General features: G+C 45.6%; 2 protein-coding genes across 2 annotated transcripts in view; both read right to left on the bottom strand.

Moving 5' to 3' along the window:
- The window catches only part of LOC134396268 (uncharacterized), an 853,762-nt gene that overhangs the window by 366,067 nt on the left and 464,219 nt on the right, over positions 1-23,476 (bottom strand). Inside the window, 2 exon segments of the mRNA XM_063122688.1 lie at positions 2,878-3,004; positions 3,166-3,269. Of these exon segments, the coding sequence (XP_062978758.1) occupies positions 2,878-3,004; positions 3,166-3,269 (231 nt within the window).
- On the bottom strand, positions 16,508-23,476 carry LOC134396390 (zinc finger protein with KRAB and SCAN domains 7-like). Its single transcript, XM_063122872.1, has 6 exons — positions 23,407-23,476; positions 21,915-22,405; positions 20,977-21,076; positions 20,641-20,744; positions 20,301-20,427; positions 16,508-19,344 (listed from the first exon to the last, which is right to left on the bottom strand). The coding sequence occupies exons 2-6, from the start codon at positions 22,332-22,334 to the stop codon at positions 18,458-18,460; spliced, it is 1,638 nt and encodes a 545-aa protein (XP_062978942.1). The 5' UTR covers positions 22,335-22,405; positions 23,407-23,476; the 3' UTR covers positions 16,508-18,457.

Genomic DNA, 23,476 nt, shown 5'->3' with positions numbered 1-23,476 from the left:
AGCAAAAGCTGAATATACTTTGGATTTTAGGAAAGGCGATTCTAATAGACACGGAACAATGATAAGTAATCTTCAAATACTCTTCAAATACTTAAAAGGTTGTCACACAGAGGAGGGCAACCAGGATGATCAGGGGTCTGGAAACAAAGCCCTATGCAGAGAGACTGAAAGAACTGGGCATGTTTAGCCTGGAAAAGAGAAGATTGAGGAGAGACATGATAGCACTCTTCAAAGACTTAAAAGGTTGTCACCCAGAGGAGGGCCAGGATCTCTTCTTGATCCTCCCAGAGTGCAGGACACGGAATAACGGGCTCAAGTTACAGGAAGCCAGATTCCAGCTGGACATCAGGAAAAACTCCCTGACTGTTAGAGCAGTACGACAATGGAATCAGTGACCTAGGGAGGTTGTGGGCTCTCCCATACTAGAGGCCTTCAAGAGGCAACTGGACAACCATCTGTCAGGGATGCTTTAGGGTGGATTCCTGCATTGAGCAGGGGGTTGGACTCGATGGCCTTGTAGGCCCCTTCCAACTCTGCTATTCTATGATTCTATGATAATGTCCCACAGCAAGTGATCCTAAGGAGAAAGGGAGTCCAAGATGGGTGAGAGTTTCTAAAAATGGCAATTTTGAAAGCCCCAATTGCAAACAATTTGAACAGGGAGAAAAGGTAGAAAACAACAGAAGAAGCCAAGGTAGCTTCACCAAAAGCTTAGAGAAAAATTGAAAACAGAAAAAGGACATGTACAGGGAGTGGAAGGAAGGCCAGGCTACAAAAGAGGAGCACAGACAGGCAGCACAGAAGTGCAGAAAAGGTGTCAGGAAGGCCAAAGCTGAGAATCAGCTGAGGTTAAAGAAGGATGCTAAAAGCAACAAAAAAGCTTTCTTCGGGTAAATGCATAGCAAAAGACAAGAGGAAAGAAATGGTGGTTTAACTACTCAATGAGGATGGCAAATTGATAACAGATGACAAAGATAGCCTAGCTACAGTTATCCATGCTCTGATAACCTCTCGTTTGGATTACTGCAATGCGTTATATGTGGGGCTGCCTTTGAGAACAGTCCGGAAACTTCAACTGGTACAAAACAGGGCAGCATGCTTACTAACAGGGACTGGCCGACGAGACCACATTACGCCAGTTCTTTTCCAGCTTCATTGGCTGCCAGTCCAGTTCCAGGCCCGATTCAAAGTGCTGGTATTAACATTTAAAGCCCTAAACGGCTTGGGGCCAGGATATCTGAAGGAACGCCTCCTCCCATATGTACCTGCCCGGACCCTAAGGTCATCCTCAGAGGTCCTTCTCCGCGAGCCCCTGCCAAAGGAAGTGAGGCAGGTGGCTACCAGGAGGAGGGCCTTCTCTGCTGTGGCACCCCAGCTGTGGAATGAGCCCTAAGGAGGTTCGCTTGGCACCTACATTATATGCTTTTAGACGCCAGGTGAAGACCTTTTTATTCTCCCAACATTTTAACAATCTATAAATACATTTTAACATGGTGTTTTAAATTTGTAATTTTTGCATTGCTGCTGTTTTTATCTGGTTGAGCTTTTTTATTGTATTTTATATTATGGTTTTATACTATTGCTTTATACTTTGAATGGTTTTAATTTTTGTGAACCGCCCAGAGAGCTCCGGCTATTGGGCGGTATAGAAATGTAATAAATAAATAAATAAATAAAGAAAGAAAGAAAGAAAGAAAAGGCAGAAGTGCTCATTTCCTTCTTTGGCTCAGGCGTCTCCCAAAGTAGGGTCTATGACCCCTTCAAAAAAGAAAAGTACAACCTGAAGGAGCAGGACTACAGCTTGAGATTGATAAACAAATGGTCAAGGAACACCTAACTTCCTTGAACGAGTTCAAATCTCCAGGACCTGCTGAACTGCATCCTAGAGTAATGAAGGAGCTAGCGGAAGAACTCTCAGAACCTTTGTCTATTATCTTTGCGAAATCATGGAAGACGGGTGAGGTGCCAGACGACTGGAGGAGGGCTAACGTTGTCCCTATCTTCAAAAAGGGCAAAAAGGAGGAACCTGGGAACTACAGACCAGTCAGTCTGACATCCATCCCTGGGGAAATTCTGGAGCAGATTCTAAAGAAGTCAATCTGTAAACACCTTGAAAACAATGCAGTGATTACTAGAAGCCAACATGGACTTGTCAGGAACAAATCCTGCCAGACTAATTTGATCTCATTTTTTGATTGGGTAACTTCCTTTGTTGGCCAGTGGACATAACGTGTGTTGTCAAAAACTCGATGGCAGGCCTTCTCTGTAGCGGCCTTCACTTCAAGCAGTTTGGGAGGTGGAAAATATAATTATCTTTTAAATGCCTCCTAAAAACATATCTTTTAAAATAAGCCTTCCCTGGACTGTAACTTATTCTGGTTTTATGTGATTTTAAAGTTGGTCATATAGGCCCCTTCCAACTAAACTATTCTATGATTCATTGTCCACACCATGGGCACGACCACGCACAACTATCACAAATATTGTGCTTGTATTTGTGTTGTACCCCGTCTCGATCCAGAGGGCGAGGCGGGTAACAATTATTATCATCATCATCATCATCATCATCATGTGGCACCACCTCACCAGATAACCCAAAGAACTGAATGAGTCTTTAGAGAGAAGGCTGTTTCGAAAATCAAAATAAGCATGCACATCTCATAGAGGCTATAAGAAAACCAACAGGTAAAGGTTGGAGAGAATGTGAGTTCTTTAGCTACACATTTAAGGCTTTATGTACATCACCTGTTGAACTTTCTCTGGACTAGAGTATCCCAGGAACATGGCCCAGGCACTGTCCTCCTCAATGACATCCTTAAAACGAACTGACACAGAAGGCAAAGAGGGAGCCTTACTCAGAGGAATCCCATTCCTTACCCAGAGAGGCCAGGATCCCACGATTCTCCTCCATGACTTCCTTGTGCAGAGTCCTTTGGCCTGGATCCAGCAGAGCCCACTCCTCCTCTGAGAAATGCACGGACACCTCCTCAAAAGTTACCGGAACCTGAAAGAAGAAGAATTGAGGTTCTCCTTTCACATAATGTAGAAATTCACGACGACCAGAATGGTGAGATCCTCCTTATGCATGCCAGAGCTTCATGAGTGACTTTCAAAGCATTCCTAGCATTGATGTGCAGAGGACGGAGGCACCCAGAACTCCCCTACCTGCCCAGGCTGCGCAGGAACCGCTTCCACTCCACCACAAAGCGAAGGAGGCCTAGAAGGGTCCCTCAGGATCAGTTCACTCTCTCTGTGGGCTTTTCTGCTCCCTGTGAGGAAGGCAAAGAAGGTGGGAAGGTAAGTTATTGTTCTTAAGCATTTCCATTTTCACTGTTTTACTGGAATCAATATTTGTCCAGATGAATAAACAATATTTCCTTTTTGAATATCTAGAGATAAAGAGACACTCTTCCAAGTCTCTCCCCAAAGAAAAAAAATCAGGCTCAAGGAGAACATTAAAGCAGCTCATGCACCTCAGGCGTAATTGAGGGAGGGAGACCATGAGGAAATACATCCCACTAATCAGTTACCCAGTGAGGAGGGTCCTCCGTCACCCTCCTGCAAGATCCACCCATCCAGCGGCCTCTGTGTGGTGCCCGGTGGAGCCTTCTCAGCCTCAGGGAAATCTGTGGGTGCTCTGGCCAACGTCCACTGGAACTGGCAGAGAAGAGGGATGAGGGAAGGAAAGAAATGGGTCAGGTCAAGGCAAGGGGCAGCAGTTGTATTTCAGGGCTCCTTCTCAAGTTCATCTACCATCCAAGCCACAGAGCACACTAAGTTGCGTCTATGTCGGTGGCGGGGGGACAGCACATTAGGATGTGTGCTTTGGGGCTAATAGCTCAACCCTGGCATAAGCAAAGTGTTTCAACACCCTCTGAAAACCAGCCAGGAGGAAAGACAGAACCTCCCAGATATTCCCTGATATCCAGCATTTTCCGCTGCAAACACTGTCCTTTTGGGAAGACACTGCCACTGGTTGAAGAAGGATCCCCTCCTTCCCCAGAACTTCACAAATCCATTCATTTCTCCTGTGATCGTAAGAAGAGCCCTAAGAAGACCAGTTCTGGATCAGAACAAGGATCCATCTAGTCCAGCATTCTCCCCCCACAGTGGTCCATCAGCTGTTGGCTGCAAATTCACAAGCAGGACATGAGTGTCACAGCACCCTCCAGCCCATGTTCCCCAGCAACTGGTGTACATAGACATACTGGTTCTGATTCTGGAGGTAGGATATAGCCATCCGGAGTAGTAGCCATTCATAGCCTTCTCCCCCAGAAATTTGTCTAGCCCTCACTCTAACCCATCCAAATGGCCATCACTACATCCTCTGGTAGGGAACTGCATATTTTAACTATGCACTGTTAGTTTCACTATCCTCTGAGGAGGGCCTACTCTACACATGAAGAACAACTATACTTGGAGGTTGGACCATTGGAAATTGAGGCATCCCTTCCTTAGAGGACAAGCAAAAACAAATTGGGGTAAAAACACAGTCCCTTGGAGTTATCAGGATGAAATGCTCTCACCTGCTCTTGGCCCTCTGCCTGACTCAGGAGGAAGCCTTCTGCCAGGGCCACCGCCTGGGAACTGGTCTCTGCGCCACACTCTCTGACCCAGTTTTCCATCTCCGGGGGCAGGACAGCCAGAAACTGCTCCAGAACCACCAGGTCCAGCATCTCAGCTTTTGTGTTCCTTTCTGGCTTCAGCCACTGGCGGCAAAGGTGGTGGAGTCGGCTGCAAACCTCTCGGGGCCCATCAGCCTCCTGGTAGCAGAAGCCCCTGAAGCTCTGGCACTCTATGCCTGAGCTGGGGCCAGCAAAGTTCTGCTCTTCCATCTTTGCTCTCTTCTCCATCTCTGCTTCCCCCAGGACTCAAAAGGTCTCCTTCCTTGGCTACCAATTTCTCTCTTCAGGCAAGGACTGTTCTGTACGAATTCAAATGAAGAGCTGCATTAGATCCAGCTGTGGCCAACTTCAATACCCAGGACCTGTCTCAAATGGGTGCTGATGCTGCTTCCATGTCATCACCTATGGGGGTGGGGAATGTAAGGGATGGGTGAATGGAACTGGGGCTGGCCTGTCTTTTAACGTGTTAATTTTATTATTATGGTTCATAGGAAAAGGGAGATAAGCGGCCCAGCTGCATGGGGGAGAATGGTGATGCCATGAATCGCCTGAAGCATGTCCGCCCGGCCTTGAGACACATTAACATCTCAGGCGGAGGTGTGAAAGATCTACATATGAAAAGCTGGAGCGTGTTCAGAAGAGGGCAACCAGGATGATCAGAGGTCTAGAAACAAAGCCCTATGAAGAGAGACTGAAAGAACTGGGCATGTTTAGCCTGGAGAAGAGAAGATTGAGGGGAGACATGATAGCACTCTTCAAATACTTAAAAGGTTGTCACACAGAGGAGGGCCAGGATCTCTTCTCGATCCTCCCAGAGTGCAGGACACGGAATAACGGGCTCAAGTTAAAGGAAGCCAGATTCCGGCTGGACATCAGGAAAAACTTCCTGACTGTTAGAGCAGTGCGACGGTGGAATCAGTTACCTAGGGAGGTTGTGGGCTCTCCCACACTAGAGGCCTTCAAGAGGCAGCTGGACAACCATCTGTCAGGGATGCTTTAGGGGGGATTCCTGCATTGAGCAGGGGGTTGGACTCGATGGCCTTGTAGGCCCCTTCCAACTGTGCTATTCAATGATTCTATGAAAAGCCAAGGGGAGGGGGGAAGGAGTGAGAGAAAAAGGAACTATAAAGCATACTTTGTGGGGGGAGTTCGGCGCGGCTGGCTGACTCCAAGGTTGGGTGATGTATGAACTGTAGTTTTAGTTTTCTGGCTTGCTTTTTCTGGGTTCTTATATATATGCATGTTTTAATAGTTTTAGTATGCTAATCCCATGTAACCTACCCGTTTCCAATAAATGGTCTTAAACCTCCAAATTGTGAGCTGTGAGCATTTGTTCTGGGGATCTGTGCTAAATCCAGTCCAAGGGCCAACTTTTGCTGGTGCGTGCTTCCTTTACAGGGAATACTTCAACTCTACTTAAACTTCCTCCAGTCCAAACTAGTTCACCACAATGTTAAAAGCTTTGGGTCTAGACAAGCCACGTCCCACAAGAACCAGACTCGTGGTTGAAAATGAGGTTAAACTACTGAAACATGCCACATAGGAAGACTTAAGATATGGTTTATAAACAAATATAAATGCAAAAGAACATCACATACAGCAGGGAAATGTGAAACATGCAATGATTACCATGAAATACTTGTGTATACTGTGCAAAATACACTAGAGTTTAACTCTTGCTAAGGCCTGTTAGAAAACAATGCGAAAAGACTACACGGCCCAACCAGCAGCAGTTGAAGTGTTATTTGGCTCTACTTAAACTTCCACCAGTCCAAACTAGTTCACTGCAATGTTAAAAGCTTTCGGACACATAAGAATACAGTCCAAACTTTTACAGAAAAGGAAGGAAAGAGAGCAGGGATGGCATGGAATTTAAAGGAAGGTACACTTTTCCATTTTAAACCATCCCCTCTATCCTGTTCTTTAGATCTCTGCCTCACCAGTGAGTAAAATGAAATAATTAGGGAAAACTGAATCAAGCTGCTCTAGACCGAAGTATCGAGCCCCCCAAAGCTAGTTCAGAAGCGATGGCAACTGCAGCCTCGTGGTCAAAGCAAGAATTCCTTTGTTCTTTCAAAAAGAAGACAAACATGCAAACTGTGACCCCAAATGCTCCAAAACTAGCATTTATGTATATATAGCAAAACTTGAAGCTATGCAAAACAGGCCAACAGAAAGAGAACTGAACCATTGTTAATTTTTTGTAAATTTCAGTCCCTTTTTGATCCACCAACTCCCCGAAACTCTTTTGTCTTCTGCTTAGCTTTTTTATGTATCTATTTATTATTGCATTTATATCCAAGGAACCCAAGGCGGCGTACATAATCCTCCTCTTCTCCATTTTATCCTTACAACAACCCTGTGAGGTAGGTTGGGTTGAGAGTCTGTGACTGGCCCAAAGCCACCCCGTGGGTTTCAATGGCCGACTGAGGACTCGAACCCGGATCTCCTGATTCCCAGTCCAACACTCTCCCCCTGCCCTTGGCTCCCTCCCCTGCTCTTCTTCTGCCCTGGGGGGGTCTCTTTCCACCCCCTTTCTTCTCCTCCACCCCCTGGGACCCCCTTGCATCTTGCACCCACCTGCTCCTCTGCAGGGGAAGAGAGGCTGAGGCTGCAAACTCCATGCAAACCTCCCAGGCTGCTTTCCCAAAGGTGGGGGGAAAGGCGGAAGTGAGTGCATTCCATCAGCCTGGGCTCTTACCGGCCTCTCTAGGACCCAGCAAACTCGCTCTCTTTAACCCTTCGATGGAGGCAACGAGGCTCCTGGCAGAGACCCGTGTAATGCCTTTGTCCAAAGGCCTTGGGAAAGTTGTCTGAATTAAGTGCGAGGGAAGAGCAAAAAACGGCCGGTTGAAAAAAGGGTTGTGAGAGTTGGGAGAGAGGAGGAGGAGGAGGAAAAGGGAAAAGATAGAAGAAAAGAAGGAGAAATTATCAACACTGGGAGGAGAAGAAGCCTGTGTACAGCAGTTGCTGGGGAACATGGGTGGGAGAGTGTTGTTGCCCCATGTCCTGCTTGTTCATCCCTGGCCGATGGCTGGTTGGCCCCTGTGTGAACAGAGTGCTGGACTACATGGACCCTTGGTCTGATCCAGCGTCAGGGCAATTCTGATGTTCTTATGTTCTGCTTTTCTTACATTCACTACGTTCAACTTCTAAGGTCCTCCTCCGGGTGCCTACTCCGAGAGAGGCTCGGAGTGTGGCAACGAGGGACAGGGCCTTAGTCTGGCCCCCAGACTACGGAACAATCTCCCTGACAAGGCTCGCCTGGCGCCAACGCTGCTATCTTTCCGGCGCCAGGTTAAGACTTTCCTTTTTGCCCAGGTGTATGGCAGCACATCTTAATCACCCACTTGTTTAGTTTTTTTAACTGTTTTTAATACTTTGTGTGTGTATGTTCTGTGTTTTAGAATTTTAAATTTTGTATACTCGTTTTAATCTTTATTTTAGAATTTCTGTAAACCGCCCAGAGAGCTCTGGCTATGGGGGCGATATATAAGTGTAATAAATAAATAATAACAATAGTTTCCTGTTGTGGGAGATCCAGGACAAATAGAATCATAGAATCAGAATAGCAGAGTTGGAATGGGCCTACAAGGCCATCGAGTCCAACCCCCTGCTCAATGCAGGAATCCACCCTAAAGCATCCCTGACAGATGGTTGTCCAGCTGCCTCTTGAAGGCCTCTAGTGTGGGAGAGCCCACAACCTCCCTAGGTAACTGATTCCATTGTCATACAGCTTTAACAGTCAGGAAGTTTTTCCTGATGTCCACCCGGAATCCGATTTCCTTTAACTTGAGCCCGTTATTCCGTGTCCTACACTCTGGGAGGATCGAGAAGAGATCCTGGCCCTCCTCTGGGTGACAACCTTTTAAGTATTTGAAGAGTGCTATCATGTCTCCCCTCAATCTTCTCTTCTCCAGGCTAAACATGCCCAGTTCTTTCAGTCTCTCTTCATAGGGCTTTGTTTCCAGACCCCTGATCATCCTGGTTGCCCTCCTCTGAACACGCTCCAGCTTGTCTGCGTCCTTCTTGAATTGTGGAGCCCAGAACTGGACTCAGTACTCTAGATGAGGCCTAACCAGGGCCGAATAGAGCTGAACCAGTACCTCACGTATAAAATAAAACAAATAAAAGCAAGTCCTTCTTCACACAGCGCATAGTTAAATTAGGAAGGACAAGAGACCTCTTCCAGAAAATTAGAAACATCGGAGGTAAATTCCAGGCAAAAATGGGTATGATCAAAAACAAAGATGGCAAGGACCTAACAGAAAAAGAAGAGATCAAGAAAAGGTGGCAAGAATATACGGAAGATCTGTATAGGAAGGATAACTCAACTAGTTAAAGCTCAACTAAAAACTTTTCTTTTTCCTAAAGCTTTTAAAACTTGATGTTGTGCAGACTTCTACTGTTACTTTCTACTGTTAGTTTTTCCCTACCCTGTGCCTGCTTACCCTTCCCTGTACCTGTTGGCATTCTCTTCCCCTCCTTATTGTTTTACTATGATTTTATTAGATTGTAAGCCTATGCGGCAGAGTCTTGCTATTTACTGTTTTACTCTGTACAGCACCATGTACATTGATGGTGCTATACAAATAAATAATAATAATAATAATAATAATAATAATAATAATAATAATAATATCGGGGATAGCTCAGACGGTGTGGTCAGTGAGTTAGAGCCAGACATCCTGAAGAGTGAGGTTGAATGGGCCTTAAGAAGCATCGCTAATAACAAGGCAGCAGGAGACGATGGTATCCCAGCTGAACTGTTTAAAATATTGCAAGATGATGCTATCAAGGTGATGCATGCCATATGCCAGCAAATTTGGAAAACACAAGAATGGCCATCAGACTGGAAAAAATCAACTTGTATCCCCATACCAAAAAAGGGAAACACTAAAGAATGTTCAAACTATCGCACAATGGCACTTATTTCACATGCCAGCAAGGTAATGCTCAAGATCCTGCAAGGTAGACTCCAGCAATTCATGGAGCGAAATTGCCAGATGTACAAGCTGGGTTTAGAAAAGGCAGAGGAACTAGGGACCAAATTGCCAATATCCGCTGGATAATGGAGAAAGCCAGGGAGTTCCAGAAAAACATCTATTTCTGTTTTATTGACTATTTTAAAGCCTTTGACTGTGTGGATCATAACAAACTGTGGCAAGTTCTTGGTGGTATGGGGCTACCAAGTCATCTTGTCTGCCTCCTGAGGAATCTGTATAACGAACAAGTAGCAACGGTAAGAACAGACCACGGAACAACGGACTGGTTTAAGATTGGGAAAGGAGTATGACAGGGTTGTATACTCTCACCTTACCTATTCAACTTGTATGCAGAACACATCATGCGACATGCTGGGCTTGACGAATCCAAGGCTGGAGTTAAAATCGCAGGAAGAAACATTAACAATCTCAGATATGCAGATGACACCACTTTGATGGCTGAAAGCGAGGAGGAGCTGAGGAGCCTTATGACAAAGGTGAAAGAAGAAAGTGCAAAAGCTGGGTTTCAGTTAAACCTCAAAAAAAACAAGATTATGGCAACCAGCTTGATTGATAACTGGCAAATAGAGGGAGAAAACGTGGAGGCAGTGACAGACTTTGTATTTCTGGGCGCAAAGATTACTGCAGACGCTGACTGCAGCCAGGAAATCAGAAGACGTTTACTTCTTGGGAGGAGAGCAATGACAAATCTTGATAAAATAGTTAAGAGCAGAGACACCACTCTAACAACAAAGGTCCGCATAGTTAAAGCAATGGTATTCCCCGTAGTAACCTATGGCTGCGAGAGCTGGACCATAAGGAAAGCTGAGCGAAGGAAGATAGATGCTTTTGAACTGGGGTGTTGGAGAAAAATTCTGAGAGTGCCTTGGACTGCAAGAAGATCACACCATTCCATACTCCAGGAAATAAAGCCAGACTGCTCACTTGAGGGAATGGTATTAAAGGCAAAACTGAAGTCCTTTGGCCACATAATGAGAAGACAGGATCCCCTGGAGAAGAGGCTGATGCTAGGGAAAGTGGAAGGCAAAAGGAAGAGGGGCCGACCAAGGGCAAGATGGATGGATGATATTCTGGAGGTGACAGAGTTGACCTTGGGGGAGGTAGGGGTGGCGACAGCCGACAGAAAGCTCTGGCGTGGGCTGGTCCATGAAGTCACGAAGAGTCGGAAGCGACTGAACGAATAAACAACAAACAAAACCACAAGATGTAGTGATGGCCACCAATTTGGATGTCTTTAAAAGGGGGTTGGATTCATTCCTGGAGGCAAAGGCTATCAATGGCTACTAGCCCTGATGGTTGTGTGCTATCTCCAGCATTCGAGGCAGTAAGCCTGTGTGCACCAGTTGCTGGGGAACATAGGTGGGAGGGTGCTGTGTGTTACTCCATATTATTATTATTATTATTATTATTATTATTATTATTAATAATTTATTTATTTATATAGCACCATCAATGTACATGGTGCTGTACAGAGTAAAACAGTAAATAGCAAGACTCTGCCGCATAGGCTTACAATCTAATAAAATCATAGTAAAACAATAAGGAGGGGAAGAGAATGCAAACAGGCACAGGGTAGGGTAAGCAGCCTGCTTGTTCGTCCCTGGCCGATGGCTGGTTGGCCCCTGTGTGAACAGAGTGTTGGACTAGATGGACCTTTGGCCTGATCCAGCATCAGGGCACTTCTGATGTTCTTGTGTTCTTAAAAGAAGTTGGTGAGGAGAAGAAGGTGACAGGCTGCAGTTTACTGAAGAGTGCCCTTATGCAAGAGAGACCATCGAGTGGGCACCCACCTCTGTTGCTGGTCCAGTGGGCCTGACCCTGGAAAAGCCCACCCCCACGGGCAGGAGCAGAGAAGGGAGGGAGCCAAGGGCAGGGTGGAGATAGAGGGAGGGTGGGAAGAGAGACACCCCCTGCCCCCCAGGGGACTGACCCACTTGGGGCCCCTCCAAAAGACCCACACCTTGTACCATCTTCCTTCTGCATCGTTAGGGTGTCCTAAAAGGGAAGGGAAGCCAGGAGAAGGGTCAGAATACTTTCCTATGGCCATTCCGAAGGACACCTAATATAGCCATGTGCAAGGAGGCGCCGTTCCTATGGAGCATGCATCAAGCAGACAGTCTTAGGGTGCTAATGTGAACCTCCATGAGCAGTTCGGCAGCTCTTTCCTGTGGGGCTGCCTGTCACGGCACCATGCTTTCCCATGGCCATTCTGAAGAAAATGGACTGGCCGTGTGCATGCATCGCACTGGGGCCTTAGCTTATAACCACATTCTCGGAGGGCCCTGGAGGAGACGAGGAGGTGCAGGGAACGCTGATCAAATTTGCAGATGACACAAAATTGGGTGGGATAGCTAATACACTGGAAGACAGTGATCTTGATAGGCTGGAGCGCTGGGCTGAAAACAACAGAATGAAATTGAATAGGGATAAATGCGAAGTTCTACATTTAGGAAATAGAAACCAAATGCACAGTTACAAGATGGGGGATACTTGGCTCAGCGATACTACAAACAAGAAGGATCTTGGAATTGTTGAAGATTGCAAGCTGAATATGAGCCAACAGTGCAATATGGCTGCAAGAAAGGCAAATGCTATTTTGGGCTGCATTAATAGAAGTATAGCTTCCAAATCACGGGAGGTACTGGTTCCTCTCTATTCGGCCCTGGTTAGGCCTTATCTAGAGTAATGCGTCCAGTTCTGGGCTCCACAATTCAAGAAGGACGCAGACAAGCTGGGGCGTGTTCAGAGGAGGGCAACCAGGATGATCAGGGGTCTGGAAACAAAGCCCTATGCAGAGAGACTGAAAGAACTGGGCATGTTTAGCCTGGAAAAGAGAAGATTGAGGGGAGACATGATAGCACTCTTCAAAGACTTAAAAGGTTGTCACCCAGAGGAGGGCCAGGATCTCTTCTCGATCCTCCCAGAGTGCAGGACACGGAATAACGGGCTCAAGTTAAAGGAAGCCAGATTCCAGCTGGACATCAGGAAAAAATTCCTGTTAGAGCAGTATGACAATGGAATCAGTTACCTAGGGAGGTTGTGGGCTCTCCCACACGAGAGGCCTTCAAGAGGCAGCTGGACAACCATCTGTCAGGGATGCTTTAGGGTGGATTCCTGCATTGAGCAGGGGGTTGGACTCAATGGCCTTGTGGGCCCCTTCCAACTCTGCTATTCTATGATTCTATGAGATAAAATTTTATGCGGTCACCTCATTCTGTCCCTGGCCACGCCCCCACTCCCCCAGTTCTGATGAAAAGGTGTCTTCCCCCTGAAGCTCATCCACACAGTAGCCAACCAGCCATCGGCCAGGGACCAACAAAGCAGGACATGGTTCAACAGCACCCTCCCACCCATGTGGGAAATACTGTTCTACAGTGTTTCTAACACATGCCGCTGTTTTTGGTGTGATTTTATATAAAGGGGTCATTCCCGCCTGTTCTATTCCATTCTAGCTTTTACACCGTCCCGTTTTTGTTTAATTAATCATAATTAATTGTGATTAATAAATAAGTCAAGAGAATGAGGCAGAAAAATGGAAGCCTCTTTCATGGGGGAAGGAAACTTTCAGGAAAGCGGAAGATGGATTTTGGCTCACCGTTACCTCCACTCTTTCCTTGGAGCTGGGTGCAACACGGCCCTGACTCCTCACACCTGATACAGGGCTTTCAGGACCCTAGCAATGGTGCTGAACCCTGTAAATTGCCTAGAGAGCTTTGTCAAAGGGGTAGATAATAATAATAACAACAACAATAACAACAACAACAATAGAGCTGAGCCAAAACTTTTCCGAATACATTTCTCACAAAAAATCCTGAGATTTCTTTTTTTACTCCCTAGAAATAAAAGGACAGTTTGCAGAATTTTCTCCACATTTTATTAAACCATTTTTTTGGTGGTGGCTGCATTCCTTCCCCTCAATGCTCTGGAGTGATGCTTGGTATACGGGCCATTGTGGGAGGCACAAAATGGGGTCCAGGCTGCCAACACAGCAATGCTATTTTGGGCTGCTTTAATAGAAGTATAGCTTCCAAATTGGGTGAGGTACTGGTTCCCCTTTATTCGACCCTGGTTAGGCCTCATCTTGAGTATTGCGTTCTGGGCACCCCACTTTAAGAAGGATGCAGACAAGTTGCAAGGTGTTCAGAGGCGGGCAACGAGGATGAACAGGGGTATGGAAACAAAGCTCTATGAGGAGAGATTGAAACAACTGGGCATGTTTAGCCTGGAGAAGAGGAGATTGAGGGGAGACATGACAGCACGCTTCCAACACTTGAAAGGTTGTCACACAGAGGAGGGCTAGGATCTCCTCTCGATCCTCCCAGAGTGCAGGACACGGAATAATGGGCTCAAGTTAAATGAAGCCAGATTCCAGCTGGACATCAGGAAAAACTTCCTGACTGTTAGAGCAGTACGACAATGGAACCAGTGACCTAGGGAGGTTGTGGGCTCTCCCACACTAGAGGCCTTCAAGAGGCAGCTGGACAACCATCTGTCAGGGATGCTTTAGGGTGGATTCATGCATTGAGCAGGGGGTTGGACTCTATGGCCTTATAGGCTCTTTCCAACTCTACTATTCTATGATTCTAGGAAAAGCAAGGAAGAAGCTCTTCTAAAGCCCTTGCCAATGGTGATGCCCACCTATGAGAAAGAGTTGGAGGATTTCTCCTCCCACTTGGACTTCCAAAAGGCTTTTGATAAAGTTCCCCACCAAAGACTCCTGAGCAAACTTACCAGTCACAGAATAATAATAATAATAATAATAATAATAATAATAATAATAATAATAATAATAATTTCTTACCCGCCTCTCCGTCTGGATCGAGGCGGGGAACAACAGTAAGAATAAAATACATAAAATAATTATTAAAAACATACCATATTTCTTCGATTGTAAGACGCTATTGATTGTAAGACACACACTAATTTCAGTACCACCAACAGAAAAAAAACCCCTAAGACGCACCCCATTTTTAGAGAAGTTTATATGGGAAAAATTGTGTCTTAGAATCGAAGAAATAGGGTAGCATACATTGTTAAAACACCCTAAGAACATCCTAAAAGCATACTAAAATTCCACCAGATAGGCCTGCCAGGAGACATCGGTCGTTATAGCTTTTTTAATGCTAAAAGACTGTTGCATTGACAAACTGTTGTTGAAGTTCTCTTAAGGGTCAGTAACAGGTTAAAGATTGGCCCCGTTCAGACAACACACTAAACCACACTGCTTAATCACAAAACGGTAGAAAGAAATGGTCATTTCTCCCAATGCAGGGGAGTACCGTATTTCTTCGATTGTAAGACACCATCGAGTGTAAGATGCACACTAATTTCAGTACCATCAACAGAAAAAAACCCACCCTAAGACACAACCGCGATTCTAAGACGCACCCCATTTTTAGAGAAGTTTATATGGGGAAAAAAGTGTGTCTTAGAATCGAAGAAATAGGATAAATAGTGGGGCGTAATGTCTTACTGCATTATACCTATTTAATGTTTTAGGAATGTCTATTGCTTTAAAGGATGTGAAATGATTCTAAATGTACTCACGGTGGTTATGTTGCAGGGACCAGGATGTGATAGTGGTAAGTGCTGATTGGCTGGTAGTTGGAATGGCTGGATTGGTAGAAACCCGGGAATCGGGGATTTAGCTGTGTGTGTGTGGATATATAGAAGGGCGGTAAGAGATGGGTTTTGGGGGGTTAGAACTGTCAGGGTAGTTTGAGGAAGGGGCAACGTGATTTATTATTTCGGAGGATTAGATTGAAGGAGGAGCATAGGCGTGTGCAGCAATTTCATTAGGGTGTGCACCTAGGGAATTATTTCTTTTCAAAAGGTGAACTTTTATTGAATACACAGTCCTAAGTATCATAAGCTCCAGCAGAGGTGCGGCTCTGTAAAAAGTAGGGATGTGCACCCCTACCTGAACCACTTCGGAATCCGATCCAAACCTCTCCCGATCTGCTCCAGAACCGGGCTTCGGAGGTCCGGATCAGCCCGCTCCGCTTCGGACCAAGGGATCTGAAACGGAGTGGTGCACAGCCCTAGTAAAAACTGATAGAGCAAATTCATGGAGTCGGGGTATTTAAGTCAAAGGATCCCCTGGACTCTATTCAAAAGACACAAACTTTAAACTCATTTAGCTTCTGTGAGAGAGGGTGCTCAATTTCAAGATCCAGTCCAATTTCCAGCCAATGGCTGAGGTCATTTTACTGGCGGTTTTTTTAAAACACACACACACACACACTGTAAAACCCTATTTTAAAGTCGCATAGTCCCAGAGCCAGAGCAGGATTGATTTATCCCAGTAAGTGCAAAAGCTTCGTGAATTATTTTTGTTTATATATGACGTAAGTGTCTCAAAAAAGTGAGTCTTACAAAAGTCCAGTGGTGGGGGGCTGTGTGACGACATCAAAATGGCTGCCATGCTATTACGTACTTGCCACATTTAAATATGCATAACTTCTTACCCGTTTAAGCTAGAGATGATTTTTTTCCTGAAATGTTTCAAATTTAATGACAAGTACTTAAATCATGGTTAAACATCACACATTACCAATGTGAACACTGATTTTATACGTTCAAATGAAATTATCTCAAAAACTAGCTTCTGCCTGTATGACTTCTTTGATATGATTTAAGATGTATTGCGTTGACCGGAGCATGCTCTGAGCATCTCGCCAGTGTGCATTCTGTGATTTTTTTAAGGCTCATACTTCAACTGAAACGCTGTCGACATTTTTTCTCTTTTTATTTTTTTGTTACATAGATCAAACAATATCTAAATTTATTAAGATTTCAACATTTGTATGGCACCCTATGATCTCAGGGCAGCGTACAGATAAAATCCTACAATATAAAACAATCAATATACACAGCTAAATACAAATTAAACAATTAATCAAGTTAAAACCTACAATTTAAAAGCAGTAAATGCATGAAGGTTCCCTCCTAACACTCGGGGGATGCCCCAGGACTCACCACTGATCATTTCCTTGGTGTGAGTGACCATCTGTGGGTCAGTTTTACCATTACTTCCCTATTTTAAACTGAGATTGTTTTATGCGTATACTTATCCTGCAAAGCACTCCAAATTTCTTCCTCTATGTGGATTCCAAGGTCTGTTTCCCACACCATCCAGAGTGGGTCACTTATGCCTGTTTCAAATGCTACAGTTCAATGAGGACCACAATTATGCATCCAAATTGGCAAGACACTTACTGGGCCTGTTCACAAGACACCTAAAATCCTGCTGGTTAAGGCTTTTTAGTTAAGACTTCAGGGTTTCAGAGGTTGTGTGCAATGCAGTTTGCTAAGCCCTGGTCACTTTCTAATCCCAGTCAGACCTTCTACAGCAGGGCTAGCAGCTCAAACCCTGGCTTGAAGTGTTGGGAGTCACCACACAGCTCGTGGTTAGTGCTAACCCCAGAGAATGACCATCTCACCAACCACAGTCCATGAAATGTTGTTTAAACATGCACATTGAATCCTATTCAGACTTTATCCCTTCCATGTGAACCCACTTGTTTAGAAACATACCATCTTCCATCAAGAGAATTCTACGTTGGAGTTGGCTGGTCTCAGAATAACATGCCAATGTTAGCATAACCACCTCCATTTTTAACTGGAAACTGTAAGGTATCCATTACACACCAGGCAAAATGTCACGTTCCAGGGCGTCTTCAAGGGTGTCTTCATGTCTCTGTCTTATCTAACTAAAACAAGAGCTCTGTCTCCAGCTGTCTCCAGTGCTGCTGTGTCGAAGTTAACTTCTGTAACTTACTGTCAGGCCAAAGGTATTGTTTACAGAACTGTTTAGCATAATTAGCTATGCCCCAGTGTTATGTTCTGATTGGTTAATGCTGCTACTGGGCCCTGCCCCTTGCAAGCTCAAATACTGTACTGTATTCCATATGTCTTTTGTCTGATTGCTCCCTTTGAAGATACCAGGCCTTGATTACTAATCAATAAAGCGCTTTTGAACCCTCTGTCGCTGGAATGGTGGAGTCGTGCTTAAGGGCTGTTTGGATTTCATCCTTGGGTGAAAAGAACATTGATCTAACACCAAGATCGGGAATTCCCTAACCACCCTTTTCATATTGCTTATATAAGCGTAATTTATGTATTAAGGAGCTTTCGTACCTAAAATAAATAAACTTATTTGTTTCTGCCAAAATTGTAGTGGGCTTTTAGTGATGGGTGAAATAGAAATAAATGTTTTGGAACCAACATCCTTTGAATGGCTACTGAAGACTCCATTAGGCCTAACTGTTGCTCCTTCCACTTCCCAGGGGCTTTTGAGTCATGCCCCTTGCTTGCTGAAGAAAATGTCAACCGGGGGGGGGGGGGGATCTACACTACTGCTTTGAAGCGCTTTATAACAGTTTTGACAACTGTTGGGGCCCAGGACACACTGCATATACAGGTTTCAAAACGTTTTCAAAGTGCTTTAAAACACTTTAAAAGCAATAGTGTAGATCCCCCCGATCATCGCTTTCCATCCTCTGAGCCCTTGTAGGGCTTCTCCCCTGTGGGAATTGCAGGATGTGACTTCAGACGTGTCCTGCAAGCAAAGCTCTTTCTGCTTTCTAGGGCTTCAGGCCTGTGTGGATGTTTTGATGTGCTTTAAGATTCACACTGTGATTGAAACTCTTTCCACAAACTGAGCACTGATAGGGCTTCAGGCCTGTGTGGATCCTGTGATGGTTACTAAAGTTCACAGGTTTAACTGAAACACTTTCCAAATTCAAAGCATTCAAAGTGCTTGGATTGTTTGACAAGAGGGATATGCAATCTGTGACTGAATTGCATTCCAGACTCTGAGCAGTTTTATGGCTTCTCTTTTGTGTGAATTCTTTGATGTCTCTTTAGGTCTGTGCTGCGAGCAAAGCTCTTCCCGCACTCTAGGCATTTATAGGGCGTTTTGCCCGTGTGAATGATTCGATGCGACTTAAGATAACTGCTACGACTGAACCTTTTTCCACATTCTGAGCATTCATAGGGCTTCTCCCCTGTGTGAATTATTTGATGCTGCTTAAGGTGTGTCCTGTGAGCAAAGCTCTTTCCACACTCTAGGCATTGGAAGGGCTTCTCGCCTGTGTGAATTCTTTGATGCAACCTAAGGTCGCTGCTCCAACTGAAGCTCTTTCCGCACTCCAGGCATTCATAGGGCTTCTCCCCTGTGTGAATTCTTTGATGTTTTTTAAGGTTGCTGCTCTGACTGAAGCTCTTTCCACACTCCAGGCATTCATAGGGCTTCTCCCCTGTGTGAATTATTTTATGTTGCTTAAGGTGTGTACTTTGAGTAAAGCTCTTTCCACACTCTAGGCATTGAAAGGGCTTCTTGCCTGTATGAATTCTTTGATGTAACCTAAGGTCACTGCTCCAACAGAAGCACTTTCCGCACTGCAGGCATTCATAGGGCTTCTCCCTGGAGTGAATTCTTTGATGTCCCTTTATGTTGTGAGCAAAGCTCTTACTGCACTCTAGGCATTCATATGGCTTCTCCCCTGTATGAATTCTTTGATGTTGCTTAACTTGTGAATTGCAACTGAATTGCTTCTCACCCTCCAAGCACGGAAAACGTTTTTCTACCCTGTGAAATCGTTCTTCTATCAATGGAATATCACGGATTTCTAACGCTTTAAAATAAATAGACTTGATTCCCCTCTTCCCTTCAATTTCTGATCCATTTTCCTTGCTCTCCCTGCAATCACCTGCAAGAAATAACAACAATAATATCTTCCTGAAATTAGGGAACAAACCAAATCGATAAAAAAATTTTTTTTTGGAGAGGAAGATCCTTCTAAATATATTAAATATCCCCCAGTGATCAACAGAACAGAACTAGAGTGACATTCAGCGCTTTCATTTATATAGAATAACTCTTACAAAGGACGTCAAACAATGAATGAACATGAAATACAAAATGCACAAATCTGCCATTTTTTCCTAGCTGATTATTTAACTGGGAACTGCACAGGGAGAATTGAACCCTCATGGTTCTTTTCAATGTCTCAGTTGCTTTGGAAACCCTCTGTCATGGCTACACCAGTACGGAAATTCTGAGAAAGGATGCCCTGTCGAAAGCAAGTGGGTTAAGATGGAGTGACAAACAAGACCGTTGTGGGTGTGGCAGTATTGTCCAGACCAACCAGCCAGTCAGAAGACACAGATGATGCTTTTCTAGAAAAATGATCTAATGAAGATGGAAGGATGGTGTTTGGAACAAGAAGCATCATTCTGTTAGTGGACCAAATTCCCTGCTTTTAAACCTTGCTCTGAATTCATATTAATAAGACAATTGCAGATCAGATGCCAAGAGCAGAAGTCTTGGCCACTTCTCAGAGATGGGAAGCCCCAACTGGAGGGACATCCTGCTCTTTCCAAAGTCCAAACAAGCATCCCCATCTCATAGAGGCCCCATCTCATAGAAGACCAACAGGTTAAGGTTGGAGAGGATGTGAGTTTTACCTACACTTTTGCTTGATATGCTTCACCTGGTGAGCTTCCTCTGGACTAGAGTATCCCAGGAACAAGGCCCAGGTACTGTTGTCCTCAATGACATTTGTATTATGTACTGACACAAAGAAAGAAGAGCTGAAATTCCACCTTCTAGGACCTGTCAAGAAGGCAAAGAGGGAGCCTTACCCAGAGGAATCCCATTCCTTACCCAGAGAGGCCAGGATCCCACGATTCTCCTCCATGACTTCCTTGTGCAGAGTCCTTTGGCCTGGATCCAGCAGAGCCCACTCCTCCGCTGAGAAATGAACGGCCAGCTCCTCAAAAGTCACCGGACCCTGAAAGCAGAAGAATTGAGGTTCTCCTTACACAAAACGTTGCAAAACACGAAGACAAGGACGGTGAAGTCTTTCTTCTGAATGTCAGAGCTTCATGAGGGACATTCAAAGCCTTCGTAGCAGCCATCTTAGAGCAGAGCAAAGGCTAATGGGGAAGGTTCTTCCAGGACCAAAGACATATGCCAGGGACGGAGGACCCCAGGACTCCCCTACCTGCCCAGGCTGCGCAGAAAATGCTTCCACTCCACCACCAAGTGAAGGAGGCCTAGAAGGATCCCCTAGGATCAGTTCACTCTCTCTCTGGGTCTTTCCGCTCCCTGTGAGGAAGGCAAAGAAGGAAAGTTGTCATTCTTAAGTATTTTCATTTTCATTGTTTTAGTGGAATCAATGTTTGTCCACATTAGTAAACAATATTTCCTTTTTGACTATCTAGAGAAAAAGAGTCTCTCTTCTCCTGCAAAATCTGGTTCGAGGAGAACATTAAAGCAGCTCATGCACCTCAGGTGTAATTGCGGGAGGGAGGCCATGGGGAAATATGTTAATCCTTACCCAGTGAGGAGGGTCCTCTGTCACCCTCTTCCAAGATCCCTCTGTCCAGCGGAGCCTCCTCTGCCTCAGGGAAATCTGTGGGCGCCTTGGACAACTTCCCCTGCAGTTGGAACAGGACGGAGGATCCCAGAAAGGGAAGGAGAGAAATGGGTCAGGTCAAGGGCAAGGGCAACATTTTCCAATTGGTTTGCGTTTTAGTCCTCCTTGTAAAGATGATCTATAGTCCAAGTCACGGAACGTATTAATTCATTTCTTTGTCTAAGGACCAGATCTCTGGGACTAAGAGTTCAACCCTAGCAGAAGCAAAGCTCTTGAACAACCTCTGAGAACCCACCAGGAGGAAAGACAGAACCTCCCAGACATTCCCTGATATCCAGCATTTTCTGCTGTGAACACAGCAGGAGGACTCTGCCACCAGTTGAAGAAGGATCCCCTCCTTCCCCAGAACTTCACAAACCCATTCACAGGATCTAGCCATCCAGACAAGTAGCCATTCAAAGCCTTCTCATCCAGGAATTTGTCTAGCCCCCATTTTGAACCGTCCAAATTGGTGGCCATCACTACATACTCGGGTAGGGAATTGCATGTTTTAACTATGTGTTGCTGGTTTAACTATCCTCCGAAGGGGGCCTGCTCTACCAATTAGGAACAACCATTCTTGGGGCGTGGGGGGGGGCATTGGAAATCGGGGCATCCCTTCCTTAGAGGACATACAAAAACAAGCTGAGATAAGTAATAAGAATTACCCTATTTTTTCGATTCTAAGACACACTTTTCCCCCCATATAAACATCTCTAAAAATGGGGTGTATCTTAGAATCACAGGTGTGTCTTAGTTTTTTTTTTCTGTTGGTGGTACTGAAATTAGTGTGCGTCTTACAATCGAAGAAATACGGTATTAAGAACACAGGCCATGTTATCAAGATGAAATGCTCTCACCTGTTTTTTGTCCTCTGCCTGGCTCAAGAGGAAGCCTTCTGCCACGGCCACCGCCTGGGAACTGGTCTCCGCTCCACATTCTCTGACCCAGCTCTCCATCTCCGGGGGCAGGACAGCCAGGAACTGCTCCAGGACCACCAGGTCCAGCATCTGAGCTTTTGTGAGCCTTTCTGGCTTCAGCCACTGACGACAAAGGTGGTGGAGTCGGCTGCAAACCTCTCGGGGCCCTTCAGCCTCCTGGTAGCAGAATACCCTGAAGGGCTGGCGCTCTGCGTCTGAGCAGGTGTTGCTCCCAGGCTGGTTCTCCTGCACTCTTCTTTCCCAGAGCTCTGCACAGCTCCATACCCTGATGATACAGGGCCCTTTTCCTGGGCCAGGGTTAGCAAAGTGCTGCTCTTCCATCTTCACTCTCTTCTCCATCTCCGCTCCCACCAGGACTCAAAAGGTCTTCTTGGTTTGCTTCTGGTTTCTCTCTTGAGGCAAGGACTGTCCTGTAGGAAAAAATAAAGAGCTTAATTAACTTAAAACTCAGTACCTGTTTCAATTGGTACAATCCCGATCCCATAGAAATGAGACTCCTGGTTGAAAATGAGGTTCTAACTCTGCTCCAGCGGGAGATGGGGTGTAACCAGAGCTGTCTTAAAGCTTTTAAAAGCTCAGTATGTTTGAAAGTGTATTTTGAAACTTGAGCAAGAAAACAGTGAATAAACAGGTCTGATGTTGAACCAGGGTTTCTCTCCCCATCTGTTCCATGGATTCCTTCTAAGCCCTCTCTGTTCTCAGCACTTGAACCCAAAATGGGATGGAAGCTAACAGTGATTTCCACCCACTCTGAGGATGTAAACAGTGGGCTCACTTTATAAGGAAAAGCGCACCAGGTTGATTTCAAAGGCATTGAGACTGTAGTAAAATAGGGACCCTGGTGCTCCTTAGCTAAATTTAAAACAGGGAGAGGAAACAAAATGTGTACATGGCACCAGAACAGCCTTTGGCCCACAGGTGGGATATTCCTTCCCTCACCCAGGACCTTTCTGCTTCTGTCCCTGCCAGACACCCCCCTTCTCCCCCCACTTTCTCTGGCCAGTTTTTTTCTTTGAGTTTCCTGCAAGTGTCAATTCAGTCGACATCTTCTCACACCCTACAAACATCAGAGAATGTCTCGAGAAAAGGGAGATCTGCCCCCGCCCCCAGCCCTCCCTTCCAAGATCCTCTAATAATGGGGAGGGAGGGAGGGGGTCTCCTGGAGGGGGGCCCAAGTGGGTCAGCCATTTTGGGGGGCAGCGGGGGCTTTCTCTTTCCACTCACCCACCCCCTGCCCCAAACCTGCACACCTGTCATTGTCTCCCTCCCTTCTCTGCTCCTGGGATCCCTTTGCAGCTTGCATCTTATGGGGGCGAAAGGGTTTATGCCACAGGACGCAGGGTGGGGAAAGAGGGGCTGCCCCAGAGGGGGAGTACTGTGGGCGTGCAATGCTGCTGACATCCCATAATACCCTGCTAGGCTCCGCCGGCCAACGTTTGGAAGAATCCTCTGCAGCTCTTTGGCGTTGCCTCCATGTAAAG

This window comes from Elgaria multicarinata, chromosome 3 (assembly GCF_023053635.1).
Source record: "Elgaria multicarinata webbii isolate HBS135686 ecotype San Diego chromosome 3, rElgMul1.1.pri, whole genome shotgun sequence".
Lineage (NCBI taxonomy): Eukaryota > Metazoa > Chordata > Lepidosauria > Squamata > Anguidae > Elgaria > Elgaria multicarinata.
This window is presented reverse-complemented; position numbering and strand designations above follow the sequence as displayed.